We start from the raw sequence: 12,744 nt of genomic DNA, 5'->3' as shown, positions 1-12,744 counted from the left end.
CGTGAAGAATAACAGAATTTTATGTGTTTAAACTAATAATTTAAAATTATATGAACTAAATATTTATCTTTTTAGGATGATTCTTTTCCAGTGGTTTCAAAATAACCAAGATTTTATAGTAGACACTCCAGCAACAAAATAATCAAAATGAATTAGACTCCCACCTTGGCAATTTTAGCTATACTAATTGCTTCCAGAAGCAAGTACATTTCCAGGTGGAGACAATTATCCTTCATGAACTCACAGGATTAAATTCAGCCATCTTTTTGTGCATGAAATGAATGTAAAGCATTTTACACAGTGTTAGTAATAAATAACCTTCATTTCCCAAAGAATATGCTTTTGAAGCTCTCTTATAGCTTAAAACTGAAATCTACATTTAAAGAATACAGAAAAAAGCAAAAATATTTGGACCTTTTACAACATAATATCTATGAGCAATAAAGTAGTTGTAAAATCCCCAGAAGTTGAACTTGAAATAATTGTATTAAGATGTGTACAAAAATGTTCCCACACTATTTCTGAGATTTGTATAATAGTGTAGGTATCAGGGCAGCCAGGATATCTGGCTAATAAGTTTAATCACGCCAACAAAAAATGTGAGATTCATTCTGTGCCTGTTTTCGGACAGCCGGGGAAAAGTAAGAGAGAAAGAGAAAGATTTTAAGTTTCTGAAATTGAAAAAAAACATTAAAGAAAAATGTAAAAAGAGAGAGAGAAATAGGGTTTTGACTCCATGATCTGTGCAAACTGAAGCACTTAACTACCAGAAGGCCATGGATAAAAAATGATATGCTGAATTACAGGCTTCTCAAAACAAATAAGGTACATCTAAAATATGAAATGATAGATAATAGAGTGTATTTGGAGAGGCAGCATGTTACCAGTCTGCCTGGTTTCAAATCCCAATTCTACCACCCTGTGACCTTCAACAGGGTATTGTGACATCTCTAAACCTCAGAACTTTTAATTTATAATATTACACTAATTATCACACTTAATTAATAGAGCTGTTGTAAAGATTAAGTGAGACATTATAAGGAAAGCCCTTAAATTATCACAAGAACAGATAATTTTGTACCCATGCAATAATTATGGCATCTCTGTGAGCCAAGAAGTTGCATGTACTTAGATGGGTTATTTCAAATTCTAACTGAAACAAACAAACAACAACAAAAAAACCTATGTACTCAGATATTATGTATCTTTAAAACTTATTCCTTATTATATTATTTAGGAGATAGAGTGCCAAAGAACTTTTTTTCACTTGGTTTTTTTGTGGGGGGTGGGGTTTGAGACAGAGTCTTGCTCTGTTGCCCAGACTACAGTGCAGTGGCCTGATCTTGGCTCACTGAAACCTCTGCCCCCTGAGTTCAAGTGGTTCTCCTGTCTTAGCCTCCCAAATAGCTGGGATTACAGGCAGACACCACCACACCCAGTTAATTTTTGCATTTTATTTTATTTTATTTTATTTTATTTTATTTTATTTTTTAGTAGAGACAGGGTTTCACCATGTTGGCCAGGCTGGCCTTGAACTCCTGACCTCAAGTGATCCACCCGCCTTGGCCTCCCAAGGTGCTGGGATTACAGGTGTGAGCCACCGTGCCTGGCTTGCTTGTTTTTTCAACTCTTGTTTCTTAAAGTCGTTTAGGCATTGGGAATGCAATGGAAAGTTGTATTCTCTGTCCTCTAAGGACTAAGGAATATAAAAAGACAGACAACTCCAGCTAAGCATGGTAAGTGTCATATGATTAGGGAAATTCTCTGAGAACACATTCCCTGAGAATACCTTCTCTGGAACAGCTAACTTAGGCTCACAGTGGATCAAGGAAGGTGTTCCTGAAGGAAGTCATGTTGGAGCTGTTTCTCAGAGGATGAGGAGAGACAGCCGGTGAAGGGACGGAGGTGGCGAGTTCCTGAGCATGCAGACTGGGCTGCAGGAGAGAGCAAGTGTGCCTCATGAAAGGAAAGTCATCTTTGAGAATGGTTGCAACAGAGAATGTAATATAAACAAGGGTGAGAGAAGAAGCTGAGAAATGAGCAGAAGCCTTGGTGAGCCCAAGGAAGAGACTTCACTTTAATTACTGATGATTAGGAATTGTCAGTGGATTTTAATCAAAGAGTGACATGACTGGGCCTTCTTTTTTGAGGGATTATGCTCCCTGCAGCAGAGAAAATGGAGACAGGGATACTAGTCAGGAGGATGCTGGAGAGAGAAACCTGCAGGAAGGGCAGAGTGGTTAGATCGTAAGGGGTAGAATTGTTGGGATGCAGAGACTGATTTCGTGGGATGAGAGTGAGGAAGATGAAGGAACAGGCAACTCCTCGGTTTCTGCTTTGGGAGATGCGGTAGAGAGTGATGCCATTCATTGGGTTGATGACACTAGAGGGAGAGGAGCTGGGGAAGAGGGAGGTGAAAGTTGGTAGGTTAGTTATTTTCTTTGAGCCTGAAACACTTGCAAGAAATCCAAGTAGACATGCTTACAAGGCAGATAATTATAAGGGCCTTGATAAGGATATTTTTACTGAGCCCAAACACATGCATTTTATGTGCCCACTACAGGACCCGGAGCTTAGAAGATACAGACAGCAAGCAAGCATGGCCCAGAAGAAGGACCAGGGCAACTGCTCTTCAGGAAACTGGTCAGATCATCAGAAAACGGCCTGATGGTGAAACTGTGGCTCTATTACTTTGACTTGGGGCGCAGCATGCAGACATATCTGCAGCATGAAGCTCCTCCAGAACCAGACAACCTGAATCTACAAGGCAAGGACTTGTTCAAACCAACAAATCAATCTTCCATGTGAAGCTCTGTGGCTTTGCCTTTGTAAGCCCCTCCCTTGCCTTGGCCAGACAGTCTTCACCAGAGCTGCTCCTTTTTGTATATTATTATGAATAAATTCCCATGTTTTAAGTCAATTATCTCTGTAGTTTAACTCTATAGCAGATCTTTGCAGCTTGACACTCATTATGCCTGAGTCCTTTTTTAAAAAAAATTTGTCTAGAGCTCAAAAAAAAAAAAAAAAGAGGTCTGAACTACAAATAATAGATTCAAGAGTCCTGTGGGCTGCTGCATAGGAAATAAAACAGAAAAATGACATGGGTCGTGTCACCTTTAGAGAGTAATGATGCACACAACCGTATGAATAGTTCTGAGAAATTCCACTCAAGAAAAAACTCATTCAACTTTATTGAACACATCATCTCTAAATCACTTGGCCCCGAAAGGTTTTTTTCCCCTAAGCAACCTCATTAAATCCCATAGAACTAGAGTTTTGAGGCCAGGCACGGTGGCTCAAGCCTGTAATCCCAGCACTTTGGGAGGCTGAGGCAGGTGGATCACCTGAGGTCAACAGTTTAAGACCAGCCTGGCCAATATTGGGAAACCCTGTCTCTACTAAAAATACAAATTAGCTGGGCATGGTGGTGGGTGCCTGTAATCCCAGTGACTCAGGAGGCTGAGGCAGAGAGAATTGCTTAAAACCCAGGAGGCAGAGGTTGCAGTGAGCTGAGATTACGCCACTGCACTCCAGCCTCGGCGATAGAGTGAGACTCCATCTCAAAAAAAAAAAAAAAAAAAAAAAAAAAGAACTAGAGTTTTGTAGAGCATGCTTTGATAAATGATAGCTTAGGCATTTTGCAAGAAGTAAGTTTATTGATACTCATATTTGTATAAATATTTATATTTTATAACAAAAATAATATCAACCAGATTATATGATTTTTCTGTTATTTCTTCACTGAAGTAGTTTCACTACTAAATGCTTTGTAAAGCAAAGTACCACCTTCCAGATCACCAGAGGAGCTGCAATTTAGGCATAATATCCATGAGGAACTAACCAGCCTCTAGAGAAGTATGTCTTTACATCTGAAGGATGGGCTGGGCACAGTGGCTCATGCCTGTAATCCCAGCACTTTGGGAGGCTGAGGCAGGCAGATTGCTTGAGCTCAGGAGTTTGAGACCAGCCTGGGTAATATGGTGAAACCCCACCTCTACCAAAAATACAACAAAATTAGCCAGGTGTGATGATGCACACCTGTAATCCCAGCTACTCGGGAGGCTGAGGCAGGAGGATTGCTTGATGCCAGGAGATGGAGGTTGCAGTGAGCCGAGATCGCACATTGCACTCCAGCCTGGGCAACAGAGCCAGACTTCATCCACCCCCCCCAAAAAAAATCTGAAGGATGTCAAACACATTGAAAACCCAATAAAATTTATATACCATCTCCCTAGGTGGAACAGTGCATATTTTCATCTAACCCATAAAATCAAGAGATCCACAGGCCCTACACCACAGGTAAAGAGCTCCTGCTTTCTAAGACACTAAAACAATTTAAACCTAATGAATAATGGGCAAAGTAGCAGTGCCCCTGAAATCAAAAGTCCTTTGCCTGTGGAGTATGTGTGAAGTGCATCCTTTGGTCAGTAACTGGAGCCAATCTCCAATGCCAACTGTCTTCCAGGTTCCAGATTTGTCTGTGGCTCTGCAGCTGGCAGAGGCTTTCCAATCAAATTCTATTACTTGCCACATTGTTTGGGGCTGCTCTTTAGTGAATCATTGTAGATTTTCTTCTGAAATTCATGCTTTCAGTTATCCTATTTGAACTTCCTGTCACAGAAGCTGAGTAGTGAGGGGCTCTGAAGAGACAATATATTTATGGTAGAAAGAATACTAAACTGAGAGATTGATGATAGGAAATTTTCCCCCACATTCATCATTAACTAGCTATGTGATCATGGAAAAGGTGCTCTATTTCTTCAGGTTTCTCAATGACGAATTAAGTACAATTATTCCTACCCTTCCTGTCTCACAACATTGCTGTGAGAAACTGATAAACTAAAGCCCATGAAAACACTTTGAAAATTCTGAGGTTACATATAAATGTAAGAGAGGGTGATGATGACGGCAGACATATCTCTAATTATTATGAATGGGACTCAGTAAATACTTACTCATAATGGTCCTTGGTTATGATTTTGTTGTGAGTCATCACCACTCAGACAATGAGTTGTATGTGAAGACAGCTTGAGTTGAAATTTCTCATGGAAGGTACGTGGCAGTGTATCAGATTCACTACCTTTATATGTAGACTATCTACACTACCATTATGGGTTCCCCCATCTACTTTATAGCATTACCACTAGGTTGTTGCTATTTAATGTGGTGTTAGAACCCACAGTTGAACTGTTTCCCACAACTCTTGCTTTGTGAATTCAAGTGAGATTTTGCCACTGCACTCCAGCCTGGGCAACAGAGCAAGACTCCATCTTAAAAAAAAAAAAGGAAGTAGAAGATATAAACAATTCTATCTCTGTTTCTGCACTTCAGAGGGCTATTTAAGGCTAACATTAAATATATTTTAAAACCTTCTTGAAATAAAACTTTTATATAAAGGTGAGATGTTAGCGTCACATCATTTATGAGGTACATTGAGCAGCCTAACGATTATAACAAATTTTTTAAAACCTGACAACTTTTTTTTCTATAGGACCTTTGTGGTATTTCATAAAAGCCTAACAACTTTTTTTTTTTAATTTTAATTTGAGACAGAGTCTCAATCTGTCACCCAGTCTGGAGTGCAGTGGAACGATCTTGGCTCACTGTGGCCTCTGCCTCCTGGGTTCAAGTGATCCTCCTGCCTCAGCCTCCCAAATAGCTGGGACTGCAGGCATGCACCACCATGCCCGGCTAATTTTTGTATTTTTAGTAGAGACAGGGTTTTGCCATGTTGACCAGAATGGTCTCGAACTCCTGACCTCAAGGGATCTATCTACCTCGGCCTCCCAAAGTGCTGGGATTACAGGCCTGACAACTTTTTAAAAACAATTACATGCTAAAGAATTCAGAGAAGACTACATTTAGAAGTGGAAATTTGGGATTGTGACTAGATTCAGTCAATCACTCATTCTTTTTACTAATATTTACCATCTAAAATTAATTTATTTATAAATATCTACTGTATATATGGTGGCTAAAAAAGACAAACAAAATAGACATGGTTTCTACCTGTATGGCACTTACAATCAAATGGGAGAGAGAATCCAAAAAGAAAGCAAATGAGTATGTAGTTACACCTCGTGATGAGCTCAATGAAAGGTGTACTGTGAAAAAAGTAAGAGGTGAAGGGGCCTATTTTGATTGGCTTATCAGAGAAGACCTATCTGAGCACATGACATTTAAGCTCAGAACTGAAGAGAAGTCTAAGCCAAGGAAGAGAGACTGCAAAACCCTAAGGAATGAAGGAGATTAGCATGTTTGAGGAGTTATAGCAAGACTTGCACTAAATTTTAGTGAGGGCAGAGATCACTAGAGCAGGTTGGTCAAATATTGATGAGACTGGTAAAATGCTGAACTTCAACCTAAGTGCAAAGAAAAGCTTTTGAAGGATTTTATGTAGGGGAGTGAATGGATCAGATTCAGAAAACAGAAGGATCAGTTGAGTGGCTACTATAGTAGGCCAAACAAAAAGTACCAGTCTGCTTAGACTATGGCAGTGGCAATAGAGAAGAGAAGTGGACATTTGAAATGTATTTAGAAGGTAGAATGGAATGGATTTGGTGTTGGATTAGAAATTGGGGGTGAGACAGTGGGAAAAATCGAAGATGGCCCTGTAAGATCCCAGAATATGCCACTCCAAAATGGGAAGGATTGTTGAGCTTCAAACAATTAAAAAGAAAGAGATGCAGAAAAGCTCTATTTGCCTAAACGCAAGACATAGATTTACAAAGACAATAGGTACCCCCCCTCTACCAAGAATAACAAAAGTTAACCACTGAAGACAACTTTAGATCCTTACGGCCTGGCAATGGCTGCAGAGGTACCTACATTAACAAGCTTTATTAACTAGCATTTATCTGCCATTTATTTGCCTTCCCCCAAGTTGCTACACATAGAAACTCAAAGTCCTTTTCCTCTGTCTTGTCACTTCTCTAAAAATTTACTGTTCTTTATTAAAGATACTATATAAACTGGCATTTAAAGCCACCTCTTTGAGAGCTATTCATTCCCCGGATTTCTCCCATGTATATATAAAAGGTACATGTTAATCCATTTCTATTTGTTTTTCTTTCTTTCTTTCTTTCTTTCGTTTTTGTAGAGACAGAGTCTTGCTATGTTGTCCAGGCTGGTCTCAAACTCCTGGCCTCAAGCAATCCTCCCACCTCAGCCTTCCAAAATGTGGAGATTATAAGTGTGAGCCACCATGCCTGGCCTTCTATTTGTTTTTTTCTTGTTAATCTGTCTTTTCTTACAGGGGTCTATTATAACTAAGAATATATGAGGGTTGAAGAAAAAAATTTTTTTTCCCCTACAACACCTCATTGTCTGGCTCAAGCAGGTGAATGGGTGGGAACTATGTGTCAGGCCCTGCGCAAGGTCAATGATGACTCACCAGGCTCCCAAGTGTCATCTTCTGCCTTGGGTTGTGCAAGTGGATGCACTACTTTCAGTTCACCAGGTGGTACAAATGGTGAATGGAGGTTAATTCTAACCATGTCCTTTCCAGTGTGTTTGTTGGCTATCCAAATTGTCTTCATTTTCCATATTGAATAGAAGATACGGTCACCAAAAAGGGACATTGCAAACAAATTGTGCCTAAAAAGCAACCACAAAAGAAAGAAGAACAACAGAACATTTGTTCCTTGGCTTATTAAAATTTCACTTCATTTCAATTTATTGTCTAAGTTTTAACCACCTACGTTTTCAATTGTTTCTCATTTAAGTTTAGAAAAGTATATTAAGTTTAAAATTTTATTTATCTCCTCATACTCTGAGCTAATAAGATATAATTTCTAGCTCCAGACCCATTGTCTCATTCTTCTTTTAGTCATCCAATAAGTGTGATGAAAATGGGGAAGAAAATAGGAACAGGGTAAGAGTGGGTTTCTAGTGACATCAATTTCACATGACGAATTTCTGCCTCTTGCCACAAAGCTGGAAAGTCAGTTGCTGGCATGATAGCAAACCAATGAAAGATAAAAATATGTAACATCATAATTCCAAAAAGAATAATTATGGTCAACATGTGAGAACTTATTATGTGCCAAATACTCTGTTAATTATTTTTGTTTGTATTCATTTACTTCCCCTTTGCAATAATCCCAGGAGACTGATACTATGATTATCCTCACATTAAAGGAAACTGAGGATAAGAGAAATTATAGTCAAAGTCACTCATCTAACAGATGGTAAATCTGGAGCTTGCACTCAAGTCTTTTTTTGAGACGGAGTCTCGCTCTGTCACCCAGGCTGGAGTGCGGTGGCACGATCTTGGCTTACTGCAAGCTCCGCCTCCCGGGTTCTCGCCATTCTCCTGCCTCAGCCTCCCGAATAGCTGGGACTACAGGCGCCCGCCACCACGCCCGGCTAATTTTTTTGTATTTTTAGTAGACACGGGGTTTCACCGTGTTAGCCAGGATGGTCTTGATCTCCTGACCTCGTGATCCGCCCGCCTCGGCCTCTCGAAGTGCTGGGATTACAGGTGTGAGCCGCCGCGCCCAGCCAAACTCAAGTCTTTTGGATTCAAAATCTATGGCCTAAACCACTATACCAGTTCCACTGACAAAAGTAAAATTAATTTATCTTGTGGACTTCAAATGACAATTGTTTTATTTTATACCAAGAGTAAAACTTACTGTGTTGGATGTTTACTAATGTGGACAGAACCTCCATCATAATCACAGGAGCAAATAAGAGAATTGCTTCCTTCTCTGTTGTACTGAATCCAAAACAGCCGCTTATCAAGCACATCCAATGACACAGCTGTTATTTTCTCTGATGTCTCCAACAGAGCCTTCACTCCCACACCATCGAGATCTGCTCTATAAAGGCTTCCAGCCACCTCTGAAGACCAAAATATAAACCTGAGGGCAAACACATTACATAGACCCAAAAATGAATGTATAGTGCCTTAAATGGCCAACTCTCTCAATGTTTCAGCAGCTCCTTCACAGGGCAAGTTTGACTATTTTGAATGAAAATTTATTCAACAAGTAAACACTGCCCTATTGTAGACATTACAAGTGATTTCAAGTTAGAAAGGGAATTATGCCTCTACAGCAGAAAACCATGATAGTTAGGAATATTTATGGGGGGATCCTGTCTCAGTTGAAATGCAGGCAATTGTCCTATAGAAAACGGTGCCTGTGTGCTGCAAAAGAGGGCTTTGGTCTCAGTGAGAGGATCCCTTTGAATTTACAATGTTATAATTCTATCAATCTTCACTAGATTTGTAAATATATTTCAATGTCTGAATACAGCAGAATTTACCTTTCTACTGGATCAACTGCTATATTTGCAGGATATTTTAAAGCACTTAAAAGAACGTGGGAATTATTTCCTTTCATATCTGTTACTGTAATGATTCCTTCCTGTTGATTTGACCAAATAACTTCTTCATTTATCCAATTTATTGCCATTCCAGAAACATTTTTCTCTATATTACATACTCTCTGCAAAATCAAATTTTAAAATTGTTATTAATACTTCCCCCATTCACAACAAAATTATTTTAATTGTTATATATAAAAAGTCTATTCTTTTAAGTATTTGTCATCTTTATGCATTTCCAAAATTGTTTAAATAATAAAATAGTCACAGATATGGTGCCTTTGTTTTGATGCAGCATTTACCTCCTCCAACCCTTAAGTAAATATTTCTGGAAATAGTATTTATAGCTTTGAAACTAAAAATTATCCTACACACTATTTAAATTAGGAAGCCAACCATAATGTATTGATCATTTCAACTATAGTAATGGTGAAATTTTGATGCAACCATAAAGACAGCTTATTCAGTTCCATTTGCTAATGGAAATTTCCAGATCTTCAACTGAACTCAATTCCAAGCTATGCAAGATTTCCCTGGAGTCTGAAGCTTACAGACATGAACTCGATGAATTTCTCATTGTGGCCTTATTCTTCTGGCCCTCCTCCTCCAATAGGCCCCTTCCTTTCTATAGTCCTTCATGCCGTCACACTGTGACCAGAGTAGCAGAGTGTCTTTTTAGGCACCTTGGGCTGTATTCCCAACTTTTTCATGATAAAAATGCCCAACCAGAACTTTTCATATCTTAATTTCAGCCATGGGCAGGTAAGCTGGTCTTCTTGGGGAATGGAGGTTGCAAGGTGGGCAGAAGCCCCAATTTGTACTGTTAAAGATTTTCATGGTGTAAATATTCTACCATGGCAGATGTCCAGCTACCCAGGTGACATCACTGAAATCAGAGTTGGGCTGAAATTGCATGATCTCATAAGCCTGTGCTATTTCTACATTTCATACAAAGAAATCTAGCCAACTTATTTTACCATTGAAAATAATGGCCAAAACCGCAATTACCTTTGCACCAACCCAATCCATTCATAAATTAGCTCACCCAGGTAAATTGTTGGCATTTTAACAGTTGTCTTTTATAAACAAGGTTTTAACCCAAAGGAAGGAATATAAGGATGGAATTTAAGGCATCAGGCTGATCCTTTCGTAATGGCTTGATATAAATTCACAACTATTTTAAGTTTTTCCATGTTCTTGATAGGAAACCCTTCAGATTCTTAGACTCAAGAGTTTGAAACTATACTACCAGATGTCTGGAGGATAATGAGTAGCCATCCTTGTTAAAAGTGAGATTAGCAACTATTGGAGATGTGATAAAACAGATTAGCACCTAATTGAAGCTTTTAAGAATAATTGGAAAGAGAAATATTTGGCTAAAAAACAAAAAATACTGTGGACTTTGCGTTGAGAATCAACTCTTAAAGTTTCTCTAGTCATGTGCTCTTTGTAATCCATCACCAAATTGAGAGAAACATTCCTCCTGGGACTCATGTAAGGATTCTATCAGCTAAAAAGAAAGATTGAGGATCTTTTGTATGTACATGAAGTAAAGTACTTATCTGTCATCTGCTATATTATTTTTTTTTTCCGGAGTGCAAGCTCTGTGAGAATAAAAAGAAGAAAATTTTTCTTTCTACGTGTCAGGTGCCAAAACCCATGACGGAGATTTTATACAGATAAAACAGGGTCTCTCAACTTCAGCACTATTGACATTTGGGGCTGGACAATTCTTTATTCTGGGGCTGTTCTGCACAGCGTAAGATGTTTTGCAGCATCCCAGGCCTTTACCCACTAGATGCCTGTATCGTCTCCACCTTCCTACCTCACCTACTTGTGACAACCAAAAATGTTTCCAGACACTGCCAATTGTTCCCTCAGGGAAAAATTGCCCCCCACCTGAGAACTACTGGGGTACCTTACAAATAGCAAGAAATAATCATGCAAATAATCTATCTTAATCATAAAATGGTGATCTGACTTAATAAACTCAGATATTTTCAAAATTACATTCATATCCTCACTTTCTCATTTTGGGGCTTCTAAATATCAATGTGTGAATTTATTCAAGAATATACACCACAGATGTAGATTAAATAAATGCCTATATTTGGCAGACACGCATTTGAACTGTTATATAATTTTCATTTATCTATACATTAAGAATTCAATATATTATATTTGTCAGCCTGTACAAAAACAGCTCAAACACTGTAGGTAAGGGTATTTTACCTCTTGCCTTGACCCATTCAGAAAAACTCTTTGCAAAAGTTGTCTTTCTAAATCCACCCAATAGATTCTTTTCTCATTATAATGAAAATCCATGATCACTGAGACACCAGCATCCACCACCAATTGCTCATAATTGGTTCCTTCTGTGTCAATCCTAAAGATACTATTTCCGTGGGAGAAAATTAAGAAGGGTGCAGGACCTGGGTGGGAAGAAAGAGACCAAACTGTATACTTTTAATATTTTATCTCATTTAAACAAAATACTTCCCAATGACAACCAACACAAGCAGAAATAATTTTTAATTACTGGTTTTCTGTTTAAAATAAAGTCTATTTATAGACAATAAAGAGTTCCTGTAGATATTCACACTCCATTTTGTAAATTGTCTTCTCCACAAACTGATTATAAGACATGAACATTGGTAAATTATGAAAAATGAACTCTCTGAAGAGAAAGACACTTTTTACTCTTTATCCATAAAATACCTTTTTATGTTCAAAAAGGAACCACCCACCATATTCTATTGTGGAAAGGATTTATATAAGTGTAAAATTTAATTATGTAAATTAGAACTAAAATTACAGATATTATCATTTTGGAAATGGACTCCTTGGGTCTTACCTATGACCAGAGCCTTCAGCATAATGACCTAGAAGACGACGGTGAAAACTAAAAGGTCTTAGACGGAAGCAGGAAAAATTGAAATGCTGTTTCAATTTCAGAATCCTGTAAAGGTTCTGAAATATTTTGACCCTGTTATCTTTACCACATAAATACAGGATGCCCAAATAAATTTGAATTCCACATATATTGCATGGGACATACACTACAAATTTGTTCTCTATTTACCTGAAATTCAAATTTGACTGCGCACTTTGCATTTTTATTTGCTAAATCTGGGTGGCAAACCTCACTGGATTTCTTGGTGCCTGTAGGGCCTTGCTTGGTACCCTAATCCTGTACCTGGGGTCCTCTCCTGTTCTAGGTGATGGCCACCTACCAACTCTGATGCCCCAATATTCAATATCTACTTGGGAACCTGATCCCTTCTTGGGAAACCTCACCACTAATTACTGACAGACTCCACAACAGCTTGCCTGTGATGCTCTGAGATGACACCAGAGGATGAAATTAGTTACATCAAGTCAAGTTAGTTTTCTTGGTCTCTCTCTCTTGACCAA

The 12,744-nt window shown here is 38.6% G+C and overlaps 1 protein-coding gene across 16 annotated transcripts in view; it reads right to left on the bottom strand.

The window, feature by feature from the left end:
• Positions 1 to 12,744, bottom strand: part of EGF (epidermal growth factor) — a 101,296-nt gene that overhangs the window by 62,319 nt on the left and 26,233 nt on the right. For 8 of the 16 annotated variants that reach the window (XM_016952025.4, XM_009448135.5, XM_517395.8 and 5 more), the window contains 4 exons: positions 11,563 to 11,762; positions 9,271 to 9,452; positions 8,637 to 8,864; positions 7,394 to 7,596 (listed from right to left, as the gene is read on the bottom strand). In XM_016952025.4, coding sequence (XP_016807514.3) covers positions 7,394 to 7,596; positions 8,637 to 8,864; positions 9,271 to 9,452; positions 11,563 to 11,762 — 813 coding nt within the window. Of the gene's footprint in view, positions 1 to 7,393; positions 7,597 to 8,636; positions 8,865 to 9,270; positions 9,453 to 11,562; positions 11,787 to 12,744 lie in introns of those variants that run through there. The other 8 variants (XM_054683287.2, XM_054683289.2, XM_054683284.2 and 5 more) reach the window with 2 other exon arrangements.

The sequence above is a fragment of the Pan troglodytes genome, chromosome 3, assembly GCF_028858775.2.
Source record: "Pan troglodytes isolate AG18354 chromosome 3, NHGRI_mPanTro3-v2.0_pri, whole genome shotgun sequence".
NCBI classification, from domain to species: domain Eukaryota; kingdom Metazoa; phylum Chordata; class Mammalia; order Primates; family Hominidae; genus Pan; species Pan troglodytes.
Note: the sequence above shows the minus strand (reverse complement) of the source record. Positions and strands in the feature narration are given on the sequence as shown.